Source organism: Salmo salar, chromosome ssa01 (assembly GCF_905237065.1).
Source record: "Salmo salar chromosome ssa01, Ssal_v3.1, whole genome shotgun sequence".
Classification (NCBI taxonomy): domain Eukaryota; kingdom Metazoa; phylum Chordata; class Actinopteri; order Salmoniformes; family Salmonidae; genus Salmo; species Salmo salar.
The window spans coordinates 103676379-103698103 of NC_059442.1; the positions used below are offsets into that span (position 1 = coordinate 103676379).

Consider the following 21725-nt stretch of genomic DNA (forward strand, 5'->3'; position numbering starts at 1 on the left):
CAAAGCATTTCTTATCTTTCCTGCAGACTGTATGACAGTGGACTACCCCCTTACTGCCATCCTGACGTGTTGTTAAGGTCAACCATTAAAGTCATGTGATCAAACAGAGATATACAACTGTGTTGTGATTTGTTATGGAGTCACATGGAGGACAGTGAAGGACCATGTTATACTGACTTGACATCCTCCTGTGCTATATTTAAGCAATAAGGCATAAGGGGTGTGGTATATGGCCAATATATCACGGCTAAGGGATAGTCTTAGGCAATATACCACGTCCCTTAGCCGTGGTATATTGGCCATATACCACACCCTCTCATGCCTTATTGCTATTAGAAACTGGTCACCAACGTAATTAGAGCAGTAAAAACAAATGTTTTGTCATATCCGCGGTATACGGTCTGATATACCACGGCTGTCAGCCAATCAGTATTCAGGGCTCGAACCACCCAGTTTATATATATTAACAGGTCTCTCTTGTAAAAGAGATTTGTCTCAATGAGAGTAGCCTGTATAAATAAAGGTACATGAATACATCTTTGACCAGAAATGATTGAAATACACCCTTTCCTTCTCTGCTCCTGTTCCCCTGTTCCCACCTGTTCCAACGCCCTCTTACGTCTCTTTAAAGGGAGACGTACGGTAGGGGCCTGATCGGTTGTTTTTCTTCAACTGAACAGAAGCAGACAGTGTGAGAGGGGCTGTGTTGGACGACAGCTTATACCTCAAATCAAATGTCTAATCCAATACCTTGATAGTAGCTTGATACTTCCGTCTACTCCGTAAAGGTCTTGAGCGCTCAGAGACAGTAAAGTCAAGAGATTCCGTGGCAGCTGAGGCCACCTTACCAAGTGGAAACCCAGAAGGTGTGAAAGGCAGACCTGGGTTCAAATACTATTTCAAATCGTTCAAATACTGTCGAGCGTTACCCTTCCTGAAGTGCCAGACTTGCAGATTTGGGACTATTCTATTGGTTCCTTTGCGCATTGGCTAACTCAATCAAGCACAATCAAAGTATTTCAAATGATTTTCAATAGTATTTGAACCCAGGTCTGGGAACTCACAAGGTGTAAAACTAAGGTGGAATGTTGGGCGAGGGTTTGTTAATTGGGTGAGAGATATCAACTGGCCTTCTAGCGAGAGAGAGAGAGTGAGAGAGAGAGTGAGAGAGACCCGACCCCAATAATACGTCTTCTTTCCTGTCCTTAAACCTCAGGCTTCCCAAGACACAGGTTGATCAACAACTTCCCTGGGATACATGTGACAGGTTCAGAGCTTTAACCACCTAAAGCTGATTGGTGCACCATTGCGTCAAAAGTGCATAGTTTATATTTATATGAATAAAATCTGTTAGAAACTTACCAGGTTTTTGTTTTTCATTGAAAGCTGACATTCCGCTGAATAAGTGGCTCGTCGAGCTCTGGGTATCACAGCCTACGTAAGGCGATGGCAGATGTATAGTTCGTCTGGATTTCCCTGGACACGTCATGGGATGGTAGTCTATTTTATCTCAACGTTTACAGATCTACACTGTGTTACCCAATCACAGACTTTATTGTCACTTTGTCCTAGGACGTCACACAACTAACAGGAAGTCAATTTGTGATTTCTCAGTTTCATATGGGCCACATGTGACAGGTTCAGGGCTTTAAATGGGGGAAACTTTAGCACCTTCATAATAACCAGGAAGCCATGCAGGCCAGCAGCCATCAAAGACAGAGCCTGCGGCACAAATGGAACCCTTTGTACTATTCAGAAGAAGTGCATTACCACATAGGGCTCTGCTCAGAATTAGTGCACTACCTCATAGGGCTCTGGACAAAAGTAGTGCACTACCTCATTGGGCTCTGGTCAGAAGTAGTGCACTACCTCATAGGGCTCTGGTCAGAAGTAGTGTACTACCACATAGGGCTCTGGTCAGAAGTAGTGCACTACGCCATAGGGTTCTGGTCAGAAGTAGTGCTCTACATACAGCAGGGAACAGGACTCCATTTGGGACCCATCCTGGGTATTAATAGAGAGGTTGTGTGTGTCTTCAACAGAACAACATTTTTTGACACTGATTCAAATGGCCGACTGGCTTAGTGTAACGACCACTCCACTCACACATTACTACTGAAGGAGATACCCTTCCACACCTGACCTGGGTTCAATTAGTATTTGAGTTCTTTCAACAACAACAAAAAGAAGCATTTGAATGAGCCTGACTAGAGTGCCAGTTGACAGGGTTTTTGCCTATTCCTCCAGATCCATCACGCCAGGCGAGCTCAAATGAAGTGCAGTTAAAAAGAAAGAAAACAAATCATATTTGAACCCAGGCATGTTCCACACTCAAGAAGACATTAGTTTAAATGCTATTTTATTCCCCTATGGGGCTCACTGCTTTTAATGAACAGTGGTCCAAACCCAGCGAGGAAACATTACAATATGCTGATTGGACTCCAATTGGACTCCAAACACAGACTGAAACCAATTAAAGGGGTTATGATTGGGTAGAAATTGGACATTATGTTCAAGTTCTCATAGAGGTCACGTTATAATTGTGACCTTTGACACCGAGCGATTCAGTTGCCTCTGAGGTCAGATACGCTATGTTGCAACGTTCCACTTCTGGTGTGAGGATATGGACAGTAGCACCCGCCATCAGCTCTAACTAACTTCCGATATGAATTCTCTCTTTCTGTCCAGGAATTCTTGCATTGAGAATGTGATTCACTGTTAGCTCATGCAGTGTCAGTGAGAGCTACGGAAAAGTTCAGGAACAGCACTAAACTGTTGATATACACTGAGTGTACCAAACATTAAGAATACCTTCATTATTAAGAACCCCCCCACTCCCCCCTTTTGCCCACAGAACAGCCTCAATTCGTCGAGTCATGGACTCAGAAAGGGGTCGAAAGCGTTCCACAGGGATGCTGCTCATGTTGACTCCAATGCTTCCCACAGTTGTGTCAAGTTAGCTGGATGTCCTTTGGGTAGTGGACCATTCTTGAAAGACACGGGTAACTGTTGAGCGTAAATTACCCAGCAGCGTTGCAGTTCTTGACATAAACTGGTGTGCCTGGCACCTACTACCACACCCCGTTCAAAGGAACTTAAATATTTTGTCTTGCCCATTCACTCACAATACATATCTCAACTGTCTCAAGGCTTAAAAATCCTTATTTAACCTGTCACCTCCCCTTCATCTACACCGATTGAAGTGGATTTAACAAGTGACATCAATAAGGGATCATAGCTTTCACCTGGATTCACCTGGTCAGTCATGGAAAGAGCAGGTCAAGTCAAATCAAATCAAATTTATTTACATTTTAGTCATTTAGCAGATGCTGTTATCCAGAGCGACTTACAGTAGTGAATGCATACATTTCATTTCATTTCCTGCATTTTTTTTTAAAATGTTGTATTTTTTTTGTGTAACTCTGTGTTGTTGTATGTGTCGAACTGCTTTGCTTTATTCTTGGCCAGGTCGCAGTTGTAAATGAGAACTTGTTCTCAACTAGCCTACCTGGTTAAATTAAGGTGAAATAAAATAAATAAATAAAATCCCCTAATCATGATCTTCAGTTTAGAATGCAAGTTGATTAATCAGCTGTGTTTGCTAGGGATGGAGAAAACGTGTGACACCAATCAGGCCTCTAACAAGTCATCTTTCAGCTTGCTTCTAAAGTCAGTACACTACTTACGTTTGAAAACCAACATAACGGGACAATCTCAACACTCCCTACAGTGCAATCCTTACAATTTGGTATTTGGTATTTTATCAGGATCCCCATTAGCTGTTGCAAAATGATCCACAGTACTGTAGTGTGTGGCTCATAACCACAGGAGGTTGGTGGCACCTAGTGGTAATGACTGGAGCGGAATCAATGGAATGGTATCAAATACATCAAACATATGGTTTCTATGTGTTTGATGCCATTCCATTAACTCCGTTCCAGCTGTTCTCTCCTCAGCAGCCTCCTGTGTTCAAAACAGGTGGTCACAGTTTTATAGGTAGCCAGCCTTGTTTTGGAAGTTGGACCCATCCGATACTGGTAACATACAGGTGTAGGATCTTAATTTGAGCCATTTTGCTACAACAGGAAAATAATCCTGCATTAACAGGAAATGTGCATTTTTGGATGGGTTGATACATTTTTAGGAAGAGAAAATCAGGTCAAAAATGTTAACGTGGATAGACTTTTAAGAAGCCTTTTTAAACCTAAAATACCTTAACTTTCTCCTGTAACAGGGTGATCAAATTAAGATCCTGCATCTGAAGCATCACAGTATAACTGCATCATAACATGCATGCTGTAGTTTAATCAAGGCTCAGTTGAATGCAAAAAGATGTATGCAATCACTACTGGAAGTCGCTCTGGATAAGAGCGTCTGCTAAACCACTAAAATGTAAAAATGATATTGACCACTGCAGTGAGAGCTCTAAGATTGCTCGAATGTAGCAAGGGGTGAAATCCAAGTGGGCCAAGTGGGTAGAACTGGAATGTTCTTGTTTGTACAGTCACAGCCATTGTTCTTTTAACCATGTATGGCCCTTTATAGGAAACATAACACTGCTTAGGACAGCTGCCTGCTGGGACTGGCCACGTGTGCTGCCAGTCATGTTGACCTCTCTGAGACATTTATTAAACGTAGTCAAACTATTAGCATTCCCCCAGGGCTCGAACCTACCAGGCCCAACCAGACCCTACCAGGCCCACCCAGGCTAACTCAAGCCCCTAAATCCACCCCACACTCTATCCTCAGCTGTTGTCAGGCCGTCCCCAGGGAGGGGGTCCAGAAGCAGGAGCTAGGCCCAGCCCAGGCCCACCCAGGCTAACTCAGGCCCCTACAGGCCATCCACAGGGAGGGGGTCCAGAAGCAGGAGCTAGGCCCAGCCCAGGCTAACTCAGGCCCCTACAGGCCATCCCCAGGGAGGGGGTCCAGAAGCAGGAGCTAGGCCCAGCCCAGGCTAACTCAGGCCCCTACAGGCCGTCCCCAGGGAGGGGGTCCAGAAGCAGGAGCTAGGCCCAGCCCAGGCCACACAAAGAGTAGCAGTGCCTGTGTGTGATTGTGTGTGTGGCATTTACTCACCCTTTTGCCCTCTTTGCCCAGAGCCCCCGTCTGACCTGGCAACCCAGGGGATCCCTAGGGACAGAAGACAGAAGGGTATCAGAGCAGGGCTGTCATTTGTGTATGGCCAGGCTATGGGTGTTGCGTTACCCGAGCTTCATGGTCTAGGCCTCTTATAGCACCAGTAACACTGGACACATAGCCTAACATTCCGCTGTTTGACACGCTATTGATATTCTGCCATTTGTTGAAATGTCGCTTCTGTGTAAGAGAGAGAGAGGGGCTGGATGCTAGCCTGGTTCCAGATCTGTTTGTGCTATCATGCCAATGCCTTCCTACTCATTGCCATGCCAAAGGAAGATTGGCTCGACAAGGACAGCAATGGACCAGGCTAGCTGGATGCTGGATGGATTCCTAGATAGGCTGGTTGGATGGCATTCAGTGTTAGAATGAGTGTGTATCCAGCTTGTTTCTGTGGAGACAGATGTAAACTCATGGCCTCATCCCAGACCTGTTGCCAATGACAATATGAGTTAGAAAGGCAGCACAGACAGATCCTGGATCAGGCTATGGGTTAACAGCTTGTTGCTTATAAAGCTGCTACGGAGACAGATGTTAGAGCCACATGTTCTCAGCACACCAGTGGAGGCTGCTGACAGGACGGTTCATAATAATGGCTGTAATGGAGCAAATGGAATGGCATCAAACACATGGAAACCATGCGTTTGATGTATTTAATACCATTCCACTGATTCCGTTCCAGTCATTACCACGAGCCTGTTCTCCCCAACTAAGATGCCACCAACCTCCTGTGCAGCACAAAGACCACTGGCTGCCTAGTTGGCTTAATTGCTGTATGAAAATACCTAGATCTTATTTCATTCAAGTTTAATTGCTGGTGCTGGGCGTACCGTATCTCCAGTTAAGCCAGGTGGACCCTGTCAGATGCAAAACATAAGTGTAAGACTGGTTACATAGGTGTAAGACTGGTTACATAGGTGTAAGACAGAGACAAAGTAGAGTTGCGATTCAACGGCTTAGACACGAGACGTAGGTGGCAGCATCTACAGACAATCACGGATTACAAAGGGAAAACCAGCCACATCGCGGACACCGACGTCTTGCTACCGGACAAGCTAAATACCTTCTTTGCGTGCTTTGAGGATAACACAGTGCCACCGACGTGTCCTGCTCCCAACGACTGTTGGCTCTTGTTCTCCGTGGATGACGGGAGTAAGACATTTAAACGTATTAACCTTCACAAGGCTGTCGGCCCAGATGGCATCCATAGCCGCGTCCTCAGAACATGCGCAGACGAGCTGGCTGGAGTGTTTACGGACATATTCAATCCATCCCTATCCCAGTCTGCTGTCCCCACATGCTTCAAGATGTCCACCATTGTTCCTGTACCCAAGAAAGCAAAGGTAACTGAACTAAATTACTATCACCCCGTAGCACTCACTTCTGTCATCATGAAGTGCTTTGAGAGACTAGTTAAGGATCATATCACCTCTACCTTACATGACACCCTAGACCCACTTCAATTTTCTTACTACCCCAATAGATCCACAGACGATTAAATCGCCATTACACTGCACACTGCCCTAACCCATCTGGACAAGAGGAATACCTATGTAAGAATGCTGTTCATTGACTACAGCTCAGCCTTCAACATCATAGTACCCTCCTATCCTCCCTGTTCACCCATGACTGCGCGGCCACGCACAACTCCAACTCAGTCATCAAGTTTGCAGATGACAACAGTAGAAAGGCCTGATTACCAACAATGACAAGACAGCCTACAGGGAGGAGGTGAGGGCCCCGGCTGAGTGGTGCCAGGAGAATAACCTCTCCCTCAACGTCAACAAAACGAAGGAGCTGATGGTGGACTTCAGGAAACAGCAGAGAGAGTACGCCCCTATCCACATCGACGGGACCGCAGTGGAGAAGGGGGAAAGCTTCAAGTTCCTAGGCGTACACATCACTGACAAACTGAAATGGTCCACCCACACAGACAGTGGTGTGAAGAAGGTGCAACAGCGCGTCCACAACCTCAGGAGGCTGAAGAAATTTGTCTTGGCCCCTAAAACCCACAAACTTTTACAGATGCACAATCGAGAGCATCCTGTCGGGCTGTATCACCGCCTGGTACGGAAACTGCACTGCCCGCAACCGCAGCGCTCTCCAGAGGGTGGTGAGGTCTGCCCAATGCATCACCGGGATCATACTGCCTGCCCTCCAGGACACCTACAGCACCCGATGTCACAGGAAGGCCAAAAAGATAATCAAGGACATCAACCACCTGAGTAACGGCCTGTTCACCCCGCTATCATCCAGAAGGCAAGGTCAGTACAGGGACCGAGAGACTGGGACCGAGAGACTGAATAACAGCTTCTATCCCAATGCCATCAGACTGTTAAATAGCCATCACTAGTCGGCTACCACCCGGTTACTCAACCCTGCTGCCGTATATACAGGTACATAGACATGGAATCACTGGCCACTGTAATGATGGAACACTAGTCACTTTAATAATGTTTACATTCTGCTTTACTCATTTCATATGTATATACTGTATTCTATTCTACTGTATTTTAGTCAATGCCACTCTGATATTGCTTGTCCTAATATTTATATATTTCTTAATTCCATTCTTTTACTTTTAGATTTGTGTGTATTCTTGTGAATTGTTAGATACTACTGCACTGTTAGATATTACAGCACTGTTGGAGCTAGGAATACAAGCATTTCGCTACACCCACAATAACATCTGCTAAATATGTGTATGTGACCAATACAATTTGATTTGATTATGCCACGATATAAAGGCTCATATATGCTTATAACAAGTTCTGAAGCATTATATCTGCAGGATTTAAGTAAAGTGTTACCAAAACATGTTTTTTTTTATCAAACAAACAATGTTTTGAACATTTCAAATTACAAAGAATACTGTAGTTGTCATTCACAATGATGTTGATTGTCCGTACGCCATCAATATTAGGAACTCCCATAGTTCTCCAACATAACTCTTGCAGTTGTCATTCCTCCTCTGACAAGGCCTCATATAAACTGCTGTATGCCTGGGTCTATTGTAAATCTGACCTAGGCAGGGCCATTGTTCTGTGACAAATTACATAATAAAAAGTGCACTTCATCAAATTGATTTGGATCAGGAGGAGAGAGTTGTTTTGTTTCATTTATGGTTTATTTAACAGCCTGTCAGAACAGCATAGAGAGGTACGTGTTGGTGGGTACATAAGGATATGAGCTTCAGACTCAGTGGACCACAAAAACAATGAAATGTCAAGGAAAATATGAATATACCTGATCTCCCTTGAGTCCCTCTTTCTCCACCTGAAACAAACAAGACAAAACAATGACAACTACAATATGACAGTTACAATATCAGTCTAATTGAAGACACATTATACACTATACAAAATAGGTGTCAGGGATTTCTTCGTCTTCTGACGATATAACGAAATCATCGTCGGAAAAGGTAGACCAATACGCAGCAGGTGTGCAGTTGTTCATTTTGAACATTTATTCACTTCAAAATGAATACAAAACAACAAACAAGAAAACGAACAATTCACTGACAGTCTGCAAGGCACAAGGCTAAACACAGAACAATCACCCACAAAAGCAAAAGCAAACACAAACACACCCTACTATATGGGACTCTCAATCAAAGGCAGATAGACAACACCTGCCTTCAACTGAGAGTCCCAACCCCAATTAATCAAACATAGACATACACTCACTAGACTCCACATAGAAATACCTAAACATAAACCAAAACCCGGAATTACTAAATCAAACACCCTTTTTACAAAACACACCACCCTGAACCACATAAAACAAATACCCTCTGCCACGTCCTGACCAAACTACAATACTAATTAACCTTTATACTGGCCAGGACGTGACAGTAGGTCAATCAGAAGAACAAAACTGCATTGGTAGATTGATCAGAATGTGGCAGGTTATGGTTTTTGTAATCTCGTAACAATTCTTTGAAAAATCCTGCTATGAATGTGGGTCAGAAGGGACTGAGTCTAAGCAGTACTATTTGAACCCAGGTTAGGGCCTTTCACAGTCACACTCCTACTGGTGTTGTGGGTGGAAGGGAGGGGAGCAGACAGACAGGCAGGCAGGCAGACAGACAGACAGACAGACAGACAGACAGACAGACAGACAGACAGACAGACAGACAGACAGACAGACAGACAGACAGACAGACAGACAGACAGACAGACAGACAGACAGACAGAGTTGTCTGTCCTCACAAACTACTGTCCACATCCAGGGCCACAGATCAACCTATCAGCTTACACATCCATCCCAAATAAGTGGTGTCCCCTTTCAATTGGCATCCTCGCAAAAACACTGACGCCTTTTTCTTGGAAGCAGCAGCTGCAGAAAATAGCCATTCATAACATGACATGTGTACAGAATGTGAAAGTCACTCACAGGCCCCTGTCTCTGTGCTTAAAGGTGCAATCTGTAGTTGGTACATCCATTTTTGTACTTTTTTGGGGGGTGATATATACCCATGATAACTTCAAATGCTTCATGAGCTTAGTTCAACTGTCGCACCCCATCAAAACCCCAAATATAAGCTTCTATTTTACTCCATTGTTTGTAAACAATATAATTGTAAACAAACACTGTACATCAGGGGTAAGCAGTTCCTGTTATGGATTTAATCGACCTGGAAGACCAAGTGTGTTGAATTTAGGCAATCACTGAACTGATCAATTAACTCAGATGGTCAGGTGTTGTGCCTAGTTAGAACAAAACCCTGCAGTACCTGTGAACTCCAGGAACAGGCTTGTCTACCCCTGCTGTATAGCTTCAGAACATGGTTAAAACTATTATTTTGATCTCATGGATGGGCAGTCCTTGCATCCATACAGTAGCTGTGTCAGCCCCATCCCTTAGCCGTTTACCAAAACTGTGGCATGGTGGCGCTTCATTGTTTTTTTGAATCACAGATTGCCTCTTTAAAACGGTGGACAGAAATCTATCGTTTAACAAGGTGGCTGACAAGCCTTTGGTATCTGTGACAGTGGCTATAAACATGAATGACAGCTAGGAACCGTGATGCCCCTCTATAAAACACAATGTTCTATCTCACAAAGTACTGCTTTACTAACTCAATTCATTCTCAATGTATATCATATGTACACAGTACTTGTAAAAGGGAAACCTTGGGTTAAACTGAATGTGGTATATCGAATAGTTCATCTATACTACCATTTAGTAGCATTCAGTAGTGTTCAGACTATCACCGCAATGTTGTTTACAAGTCTGTTGTGAGAAGACCTGGTAACGCCAACCATGGTGTTCTCGATAGCCAGGATAGAATTTCTGTTATCCTGATTCGTCTCGTATTAATGTATAATTAGCTAGAGTAAATATCTCGTCAACAGTGACAGTTTTCGGTTGGGGTTTGGTAAGTATTTGGGTGACATGAAAGGGACTGTGTCACACACACTCTGCCTCGCTCCAGTGCTAATGGGACGTGGCAGGGCAGATAATTAGCTAACCACTCACAGTATACTCTTAATCTCCACCCATCACCTCCCCTAACACCACCAGCCAGGCCCTGTGTGTATTAGTGTGTGTGTGTACGTGCGTGGGTTCATGCATTGTTTGTGTGTGTGCGCATGTACGTGCGTCTCTGTGAGTGTGTGTGCACCCATGCATGTGTGTGTATATTAATCTACCCGTCTCTGTCTAGGAGTTTCTAGGCTATGCTCCCACTAAGCTCCCTCTCCCCTGGGCTCATGTTAACAGAACTAGAGAGGACAAGCAGACAGTGCAGCCAGCCCAATTATAGGAGCACTATGCATGAAGCATGCTGAGGCTTCTACTGGGATTCACTAAACGCTGAGGGTCTACTGGGAGAGACTGGCATCTAGAACTCCTAGACTGAGTTAGTGGGGAGGAGAGGAGAGCAGAGGAGACCTGAGGAGAGGAGAGTTGAGGAGAGGAGACCTGAGGAGAGTTGAGGAGAGGGTAGGAGAGGAGAGTTGAGGAGGGTTGAGGAGAGGAGAGGAGAGTTGAGGAGAGTTGAGGAGAGGAGAGGAGAGTTGAGGAGAGTTGAGGAGAGGAGAGTTGAAAAGAGGAGAGTTGAGGAGAGGAGAGTTGAGGAGAGGAGAGTTGAAAAGAGGAGAGTTGAGGAGAGGAGAGTTGAGGAGAGGAGAGTTGAGGAGAGTTGAGGAGAGGAGAGTTGAGAAGAGGAGAGTTGAGAAGAGGAGAGTTGAAAAGAGGAGAGTTGAGGAGAGTTGAAAAGAGGAGAGTTGAAGAGAGGAGAGTTGAGGAGAGGAGCGTTGAAAAAAGGAGAGTTGAGGAGAGGAGAGTTGAGGAGAGGAGAGTTGAGGAGAGTTGAGGAGAGTTGAGGAGAAGAGAGCTGAGGAGAGGAGAGCTGAGGAGAGGAGAGCTGAGGAGAGGAGAGCTGAGGAGAGGAGAGCTGAGGAGAGAAGAGGTTTATTCTATTCTACTGAGCCATTTATTTTATGTTGGTATTCTTATATTTTATTATTTCTTATTGTTGTTGCATTGTCCAGAAGGAACCTGCCAGTAAGCATTTAATTGGACAGTGTCTACCATGTGTATCCTGTACATGTAATACCTACAATCGCACTCCACACTGCCCTTTCCCATCTGGACAAAAGGAACACCTATGTGAGAATGCTGTTCATTGACTACAGCTCAGCATTCAACACCATAGAGCCCTCAAAGCTCATCACTAAGCTAATGACTCTGGGACTAAACACCTCCCTCTGCAACTGGATTCTGGACTTCCTGATGGGCCGCCCCCAGGTGGTAAGGGTAGGCAACAACACGTCTGCCACGCTGATCCTCAACACTGGGGCCCCTCAGGGGTGCATGCTTAGTCCCCTCCTGTAGTTCCTGTTCACCCACGACTGTGTGGCCAAACACAACTCCAACACCATCATTAAGTTTGCTGACGACACAACGGTGGTAGGCCTGATCACCGACTACGATGAGACGGCCTATAGGAAGGAGGTCAGAGACCTGGCAGTGTGGTGCCAGGACAACAACCTCTCCCTCAATGTAAGCAAGACAAAGGAGCTGATCGTGGACTACAGGAAAACGAGGACCGAACACCCCCCCATTAACATCGACGGGACTGAAGTAGAGCGGGTCGAGGGTTTCAAGGTCCTTGGTGTCCACATCACCAACTATCATGGTCCAAACACACCAAGACAGTCGTGAAGAGGGCACAACAACGCCTTTTACCCTTCTGGAAACTGAAAAGATTTGGCATGGGTCCCCAGATCCTCAAAAGGTTCTACAGCTGCACCATTGAGAGCACCCTGACTGGTTGCATCACCGCCTGGTGTGGCAACTGCTCGGCATCCAACCATAAGGCACTACAGAGGGTAGTGCGTACGGCCCAGTACATCACTGGGGCCAAGCTTCCTGCCATCCAGCACCTATATACTAGGCGGTTTCAGAGGAAGGCCCAAAAAATAGAGACTCCAGTCACCCAAGTCATAGACTGTTCTCTCTGCTACCGCACGTCAAGCAGTACCGGAGCACCAAGTCTAGGTCCAAAAGGCTCTTTAACAGCTTCTACCCCCAAGCCATAACACCGCTGAACAATTCATCAAATGGCCACCAGGACTTTTTGCATTGACAACCCCCTCCCATTTGTTTTTACACTGCTGCTACTCACTGTTTATTATCTATGCATAGTCACTTTACTCCTACCTACATGTACAAATGAGCTCGACTAACCTTTTCCCCCGCATATTGACTCGGTACCGGTAACCCCTGTATATAGCCTCATTATTGCTATTTTACTGTGTTAATTTTTTTCTTTGTAAATATTTTCTTAACTCTATTTTCTTAAAACTGCATTGTTGGTTAAGGGCTTGTAAGTAAGCATTTCACGGTAAGGTCTACACCTGTTGTATTCGGCATATGTGATAACTTGTCGTCAACTTCTCTCACACATGTAGGTCCACCATGGATGCCAACTGCCACCCCCTTCTCATCTCCTCCTGCCCTTCCCATCCTTCCCCCCAGAGCTCCAGACCAGTGGTCTACCTGCCTGCTCTCCACCATGCTCCAAGCCCCAGGAGAGGTGTGGAGAGAGGGGGTTAACCATGCTCATCTACCCCTGTCTAGCCTCTCCATGCCTGACCTCCCAGACAGCACAGAGGTGGATGGTAATGTGACACTGAGACTGTTCACCTGAGCAGTTCCAAATCCCTCTCTCCCCTCCTCATCCCCCCCTCATAACCTCCTCATCCCCCCTCATCCCTCCTCCTTCCCCTCATAACCTCCTCCTTCCCCTCTCCCCATCCCCCCTCATCCCTCCTCCTTCCCCTCATAACCTCCTCCTTCCCTCCTCATCCCCCCTCATCCCTCCTCCTTCCCCTCATAACCCCCTCCTTCCCATCTCCTCATCCCCCTCATCCCTCCTCCTTCCACTTTCCTCATCCCCCTCCTTCCCCTCTCCTCACCCCCCACCCTCTCCTCATCCCCCCTGTGTGTGTGTGTGTGTGCGTGTGCGTGTGTGTGTGTGTGTGTGAGCGTGTACATTCATATGAAGACAGCTGCATAAAAGACTGCATACTTACACTTAGTCCAGGCAGACCTTGAAGACCCGTATCGCCCTGTGGGAGAGAGAAATTGTTGTTTTTTATCGTTGAACATATTAGTCATTCATGAATTTATTGACTCTTATATGGATCTTCCCTCTGCACCTATCACACCCAACGTATAGTACAACACAGAACGTCAAGAGTGACTCTAACATGGATCTTCTCTCAGCACCTATCACACCCAACGTATAGTACAACACAGAACGTCAAGAGTGACTCTAACATGGATCTTCTCTCAGCACCTATCACACCCAACGTATAGTACAACACAGAACGTCAAGAGAGACTAACATGGATCTTCTCTCAGCACCTATCACACCCAACGTATAGTACAACACAGAACGTCAAGTGACACACATTCAGACGATTCATTTTGAAAGGAAGGAATTGCTGATATTCAATAATTTTCTTCGACTCTAAATACTGGCAGAAAGTATTACTACACTAAATAAATGTCTAAAGAAGTTACCTTCACGTCTAGCCAAGCGGCGGTACTTGCGGGAGGGCTTGTGCATGCAGAGCTTTAAAGGTCAGTCAAAATAAACATCACCTTGTGTTACTGCTTTATTTAGCTGTGTGTGTGTGTTGTCCACCACAGCTGGGTTCAAATACTATTTCACATCATTTCAAATACATTATCTGGGCTTGATTGAGCTTGCCTGGCAAAGCATAACTAAAAGAATAGTTGCAAATAGTATCAGGAACCTATGTCTGGTCTTCATACCAAATGGTACCCTATTCCCTAGGAACCTATGTCTGGTCTTCATACCACATGGTACCCTATTCCCTAGGAACCTATGTCTGGTCTTCATACCACATGGTACCCTATTCCCTAGGAACCTATGTCTGGTGTACATACCACATGGTACCCTATTCCCTAGGAACCTATGTCTGGTGTACATACCACATGGCATCCTATTCCCTAGGAACCTATGTCTGGTGTGCTGTCCATCCTATTCCCTAGGAACCTATGTCTGGTGTGCTGTTCATCCTATTCCCTAGGAACCTATGTCTGGTGTGCTGTCCATCCTATTCCCTAGGAACCTATGTCTGGTGTGCTGTCCATCCTATTCCCTAGGAACCTATGTCTGGTGTGCTGTTCATCCTATTCCCTAGGAACCTATGTCTGGTGTGCTGTTCATCCTATTCCCTAGGAACCTATGTCTGGTCTTCATACCACATGGCATCCTATTCCCTAGGAACCTATGTCTGGTGTGCTGTCCATCCTATTCCCTAGGAACCTATGTCTGGTGTGCTGTCCATCCTATTCCCTAGGAACCTATGTCTGGTGTGCTGTCCATCCTATTCCCTAGGAACCTATGTCTGGTGTGCTGTCCATCCTATTCCCTAGGAACCTATGTCTGGTGTGCTGTTCATCCTATTCCCTAAGAACCTATGTCTGGTGTGTTGTCCACCCTATTCCCTAGGAACCTATGTCTGGTGTGTTGTCCATCCTATTCCCTAGGAACCTATGTCTGGTGTGCTGTCCATCCTATTCCCTAGGAACCTATGTCTGGTGTGCTGTTCATCCTATTCCCTAGGAACCTATGTCTGGTGTGCTGTCCATCCTATTCCCTAGGAACCTATGTCTGGTGTGCTGTTCATCCTATTCCCTAGGAACCTATGTCTGGTGTGCTGTCCACCCTATTCCCTAGGAACCTATGTCTGGTGTGTTGTCCATCCTATTCCCTAGGAACCTATGTCTGGTGTGCTGTTCATCCTATTCCCTAAGAACCTATGTCTGGTGTGCTGTCCATCCTATTCCCTAGGAACCTATGTCTGGTGTGCTGTTCATCCTATTCCCTAAGAACCTATGTCTGGTGTGTTGTCCATCCTATTCCCTAGGAACCTATGTCTGGTGTACATACCACATGGTACCCTATTCCCTAGGAACCTATGTCTGGTCTTCATACCAAATGGTACCCTATTCCCTAGGAACCTATGTCTGGTGTGTTGTCCATCCTATTCCCTAGGAACCTATGTCTGGTGTACATACCACATCGTACCCTATTCCCTAAGAACCTATGTCTGGTGTGTTGTCCACCCTATTCCCTAGGAACCTATGTCTGGTGTGTTGTCCATCCTATTTCCTAGGAACCTATGTCTGGTGTGCTGTTCATCCTATTCCCTAGGAACCTATGTCTGGTGTGCTGTTCATCCTATTCCCTAGGAACCTATGTCTGGTGTGCTGTCCACCCTATTCCCTAGGAACCTATGTCTGGTGTGCTGTTCATCCTATTCCCTAGGAACCTATGTCTGGTGTGCTGTCCTTCCTATTCCCTAGGAACCTTTGTCTGGTGTGCTGTCCATCCTATTCCCTAGGAACCTATGTCTGGTGTGCTGTCCATCCTATTCCCTAGGAATAGTGCATTTGCAGTGTTAACACAGAGACATCCATGACACATTGTTTAGTTAACGTGACAAGCCAGGTGGTAGATTCAGAGAAGGAAGGTTTTCCCATGATGACAATAGTAAACGTTAGCTCAATGTATCGCACACTTCCAACTACATTCTTCTCCACTAGTTTACTGTCTATTCTCACAAGCTGACTGTTTGTCTAGAAGACTTTACTTCTGCCATTAGGTACCAGGTAGTTCCCAACTGTGTAAACTCCTTTGAATGAAGTAGCAGGAAGAGAGTTGTTTTCCCATCACACAATGTAAACAGCACCTCTCAACCCCTCGGTCTACTCTCCTCTGTTTTTTCTACTATCTATTCTCACATGCACAAGCTGGATATTTCTCCATAATAGTATCTTCCTTCTCTATAAAACTTTCCCTCTGCCTGATTTTCAATTAAAATATGTTCACTATCCATTGAATTATGGTTTGTAAGCATGTGTGCTTTTAATGAATACATGTCCTTTTAATGAGTACATGTGTCCTATTAATGAATACATGTGTCCTATTAATGAATACATGTGTCCTATTAATGAATACATGTGTCCTATTAATGAATACATGTGTCCTATTAATGAATACATGTGTCCTTTTAAAAACATGTTTCCTTTAAATAAAAGCTCCTTAATGGTTTGTCAGATCAGTGCTAGACTATAAGTGTAGTGGATACATGAAGTCAGTAAAGAAGTGTTATGTCCTGCTTTAACAAAAGGACTTCCTTCACTGCTTGTCTTACATGCCATTTACCAGACAAGTGTTTAATCCAAAGAATCTTATAGTCATGCGTGCATATATTTTTTACATATGGTCCCAGGAATCAATCCCACTATCCTGGCATTGCCAGACCGATGCTCTACCAACTGAGCTACAGTATTTTGTTTACAATGACTTGCAACCATGGTACAAAGTTTTTAGACATTTGCCAAACTTTATGCATTAACCAATTAGGTCAATATGATCTGGAAAGTTAAGATTATTTATGACTAATTAGTTATTCAAGACCGTTTAGGTTGTATTCACAGGTGTCTCACCCAAAATATTCCTTCCTGCTTGGGAATATTGAGGTACTCATTACTGTTCTGACCCAAAAATATAAATAATCACATTTGCCCCTCACTCCGATAGCTCTACAAAACAGACTCATTTGGTGCTCTCCCTCTCTCTCTCTCCCTCTCTCTCTCTATTTTGCTCTCTCCTCTTCAGAGAACCAAACAGATAGCTCATTAAAACTTCAAGGCTGGAAGACTGTGTACCTACAATAACCCTACAATCATACAGCAGCTCCCTCACCAATAATGAAAGTGGAAATGAATGTGTGTATGTGTGCATATGTGAGTACCGTTCGTGTAAATATGAACAATATGGTAACTAATTAGAGAACGGAAAACATTCCATCTCTTACAGAGCAAAGAAATCCCACTGTGGTTTTAGAGAACTTTTTTCTACATATATTTTGAATTGCAATAAGAGGAATTTGCCTACTGTAATTCAAATTCCCTTTCAATGAACAGGCTATAAAAGAATGCTGATAATTAAGTCTCCACTGTATATGTGAATGCTTTAAATCCCCAGCTTGCTGGACCCGTCTAGACTTTATTACTGTTCTGTCTGAGTTTTTTCAATTATGGTAAATAGTTCAACTTTTCATGTACCCATTTAGTGATCTAATAATATGGTAATAGAATGTATTTAGACTGACCACCAGCGAGGCATGAGGTTTTTTAGAAGGGTGTGTCTGGTACAAATAATTGGCATTTCTGACTGATCAGAAATACTATATTGGACTCTGTACAACACTATAATCTGGGCTGGACAGCAGATCAAGTTTGTAATGTGCTATGATGATAGTAGATCCTGTCCAATGATGTTCAGCCCGTTTGGTGAAATGACCAGTGGTCGAACAGATTGAATTCTGAAGTCAGACCATCAGTCATGCAACCTGGGTGGTCCGCTTTGTCACATGACCCGTTAATTCCTAATGTTTGTGTTCATCCATGAATGTACATGACTGTACAAAGTTAATATACAAAGCCACCCTGAAAAATGTTGAAATCTTGAAATCTTACGTTTTCCTATCAAATAGTTGGGAACATGTATAGAGTACACAACTTCCTTTCTTTATCTACAGTTTACTCTCTGTTAGTCAGCACCAAGCCGACAGTTCACTCTCTGTTAGTCAGCACCAAGCCTACAGTTTACTCTCTGTTAGTCAGCACCAAGCCGACAGTTCACTCTCTGTTAGTCAGCACCTAGCCTACAGTTGACTCTCTGTTAGTCAGCACCTAGCCTACAGTTTACTCTCTGCTAGTCAGCACCTAGTCTACAGTTTACTCTCCGTTAGTCAGCACCTAGCCTACAGTTGACTCTCTGTTAGTCAGCACCTAGTCTACAGTTTACTCTCTGTTAGTCAGCACCGTTAGTCAGCACCTAGCCTACAGTTTACTCTGTTAGTCAGCACCTAGCCTACAGTTGACTCTCTCTTAGTCAGCACCTAGCCTACAGTTTACTCTCCGTTAGTCAGAAGCTAGCCTACAGTTTACTCTCCGTTAGTCAGAACCTAGCCTACAGTTTACTCTCCGTTAGTCAGAACCTAGCCTACAGTTTACTCTCCGTTAGTCAGAACCTAGCCTACAGTTTACTCTCTGTTAGTCAGCACCTAGCCTATAGTTTACTCTCCATTAGTCAGCACCTAGCCTACAGTTTATTTTCCGTTAGTCAGCACCTAGCCTACAGTTCACTCTCTGTTAGTCAGCACCTAGCCTACTGTTTACTCTCAGTCAGCACCTAGCCACAGTTGACTGTCTGATTGTCAGCACCTAGCCTACAGTTTACTCTCCGTTAGTCGGCACCTAGTGTAACCGATGTGAAATGGCTAGTTAGTTAGCGGTGGTGCACGCTAATTGCGTTTCAATCGGTGATGTCACTCGCTCTGCGACCTTAAGTAGTTATTCCCCTTGCTCTGCAAGGGCCGCGGCTTTTGTGGCGCGATGGGTAACGATGCTTCGTGGGGTGTCAGTTGTTGATGTGTGCAGAGGGTCCCTGGTTTGAGCCCAGGTTGGGGCGAGGAGAGGGACGGAATCTATACTGTTACAATAGCCAGCACCTAGTCTACAGTTTACTTTCTGTTAGTCAGCACCTAGCCTACAGTTTACTCTGTTAGTCAGCACCTAGCCTACAGTTTACTCTGTTAGTCAGCACCAAGTCTACAGTTGACTTTCCGTTAGTCAGCACCTAGCCTACAATTTACTCTCTGTTAGTCAGCACCTAGCCTACAGTTTACTCTCTGTTAGTCAGCACCTAGTCTACAGTTTACTCTCTGTTAGTCAGCACCTAGTCTACAGTTCACTCTCCGTTAGTCAGCACCTAGCCTACAGTTTACTCTCTGTTAGTCAGCACCTAGTCTACAGTTTACTCTCTGTTAGTCAGCACCTAGCCTACAGTTGACTGTCTGTTAGTCAGCACCTAGCCTACAGTTGACTCTCTGTTAGTCAGCACCTAGCCTACAGTTTACTCTCTGTTAGTCAGCACCTAGTCTACAGTTTACTCTCTGTTAGTCAGCACCTAGCCTACAGTTGACTCTCTGTTAGTCAACACCTAGCCTACAGTTCACTCTCCGTTAGTCAGCACCTAGCCTACAGTTGACTGTCTGTTTGTCAGCACCTCTACAAACATTTTGGGGTGTGCATCAGCTCATGCTATTTACTAATGTTTAAAGCCAAACCATAGATGAGGGATTATGACTTACTTGATCACCTTTGGGGCCAATAGGACCTGAGTCTCCTTTCAAGCCCTGGGAACAAACAAATACATCAGACACCTTTCTGTTGTCAAAAGGAACAAAGACATTAGACACATTCATGTTGTCAATAAAGAACAAAGACATTAGACACCTTTAGGTTGTCAAAAAAGAACAAAGACATTTTTCCAGTCAGCACCTAGCCTACAGTTGACTCTTCGTTAGTCAGCACCTAGCCTACAGTTGACTCTCTGTTAGTCAGCACCTAGCCTACAGTTGACTCTTCGTTAGTCAGCACCTAGCCTACAGTTGACTCTTCGTTAGTCAGCACCTAGCCTACAGTTGACTCTCTGTTAGTCAGCACCTAGCCTACAGTTGACTCTCTGTTAGTCAGCACCTAGCCTACAGTTGACTCTCTGTTAGTCAGCACCTAGCCTACAGTTTACTCTCTGTTAGTCAGCACCTAGCCTACAGTTGACTGTCTGTTAGTCAGCACCTAGCCTACAGTTTACTCTCTGTTAGTCAGCACCGAGCCTACAGTTTACTCTACGTTAGTCAGCACCTAGCCTACAGTTTGCTCTCTGTTAGTCAGTACCTAGCCTACAGTTTGCTCTCTGTTAGTCAGTACCTAGCCTACAGTTTACTCTCTGTTAGTCAGCACCGAGCCTACAGTTTACTCTCTGTTAGTCAGCACCTAGCCTACAGTGTGCTCTCTGTTAGTCAGTACCTAGCCTACAGTTTACTCTCTGTTAGTCAGCACCTAGCCTACAGTTTACTCTCTGTTAGTCAGCACCGAGCCTACAGTTTGCTCTCTGTTAGTCAGTACCTAGCCTACAGTTTACTCTGTGTTAGTCAGCACCTAGTCTTCAGTTTATGCTCAGTTAGTCAGCACCCAGGACATGCCACTCCTCAGAGCCTGGTTCCTCTCCACCCGGCACAGCCAGAAGAGGACTGGTCACCCCTCAGAGGCTGGTTCCTCTCTAGGTTTCTTCCTAGGTTCCTGCCTTCTAGGGAGTTTTTCCTAGCCACTGTGCTTCTACATCTGCATTGCTTGCTGTTTGGGGTTTTAGACTGTGTTTCTGTATAAGCACTGTGACAACTGCTGCTGTAAAAAGGCCTTTACAAAATACATTTTACTGATTGATTGATTGATTGATTGATTGATTGATTGATTGATTGATTGATTGATTGATTGATTGATTGATTAGTGTTTTGGCTTGACATGTGCTGCTGATATCTGTGTCCGCAGGTATCGGGGTCTCTGAATAGTCCAGGAAACTCTTTGTTAAATGTCTTTGTACTTAGAGTCAGTCTGAATCATAGACAACTACTGGTCCTGCAGGACTAAACAGAGAAGTACAGCAACATAACTCTGTGTAGGTGGTCCAATGAAAAACACATTGTTTGTTCAATAGTGTAGATCATCCTCTAAGAAAACCAATGTCTCTATGATAATCCAATCCAAAAGTGATAGGAGTTGCTAACCTTGGTCAAAATTAGGGTGACTAAATCAATGGAGGTCAGAGAAGAAAAGTGGTCATAAATCAGGAGAATAGCATCGCGTCAGCTAGTCTGGAATACAGGTTTTTGGAAGCAAACCACTCGATTTCGTCTCTATGTTATATTGGTATCGAACATGTCACCCTCCCTAGGAGAGGGTATGACCTCGACAATTTATTGTTAAAACGAGAGGCTGCTTGGATCTTTAATTTAAAGACTCTTGCTCCCTTTGGTCTCAACGTAGACTTTGATCTGAAGCCATTCTTGTGATTATTGTGATTGGTATTGTAAATGTTTGTAGACTTATGTAGCCAAATTGTATCTATGATCGTACGCTATCCATTTGTTTTTTGTATGCTATTTTAATATATGAGAATTAACCAATGA

At 44.6% G+C, this 21725-nt stretch overlaps 1 protein-coding gene across 8 annotated transcripts in view; it reads right to left on the minus strand.

Moving 5' to 3' along the window:
• LOC106595326 (collagen alpha-1(XIX) chain) overlaps positions 1 to 21725 on the minus strand; it is a 252114-nt gene that overhangs the window by 162820 nt on the left and 67569 nt on the right. For 5 of the 8 annotated variants that reach the window (XR_006756828.1, XM_045687091.1, XM_045687081.1 and 2 more), the window contains exons 14-18: positions 19848 to 19892; positions 13680 to 13715; positions 8383 to 8412; positions 5967 to 5993; positions 5077 to 5130 (exon numbers count right to left, since the gene is read on the minus strand). Coding sequence is in view for 7 of the 8 variants with exons in the window: in XM_045687091.1 (XP_045543047.1) it covers positions 5077 to 5130; positions 5967 to 5993; positions 8383 to 8412; positions 13680 to 13715; positions 19848 to 19892 (192 nt within the window). In the remaining variant the exon portion in view is untranslated. The remainder of the gene's footprint in view (positions 1 to 5076; positions 5131 to 5966; positions 5994 to 8382; positions 8413 to 13679; positions 13716 to 19847; positions 19893 to 21725) is intronic. The other 3 variants (XM_045687093.1, XM_045687088.1, XM_045687095.1) reach the window with 3 other exon arrangements.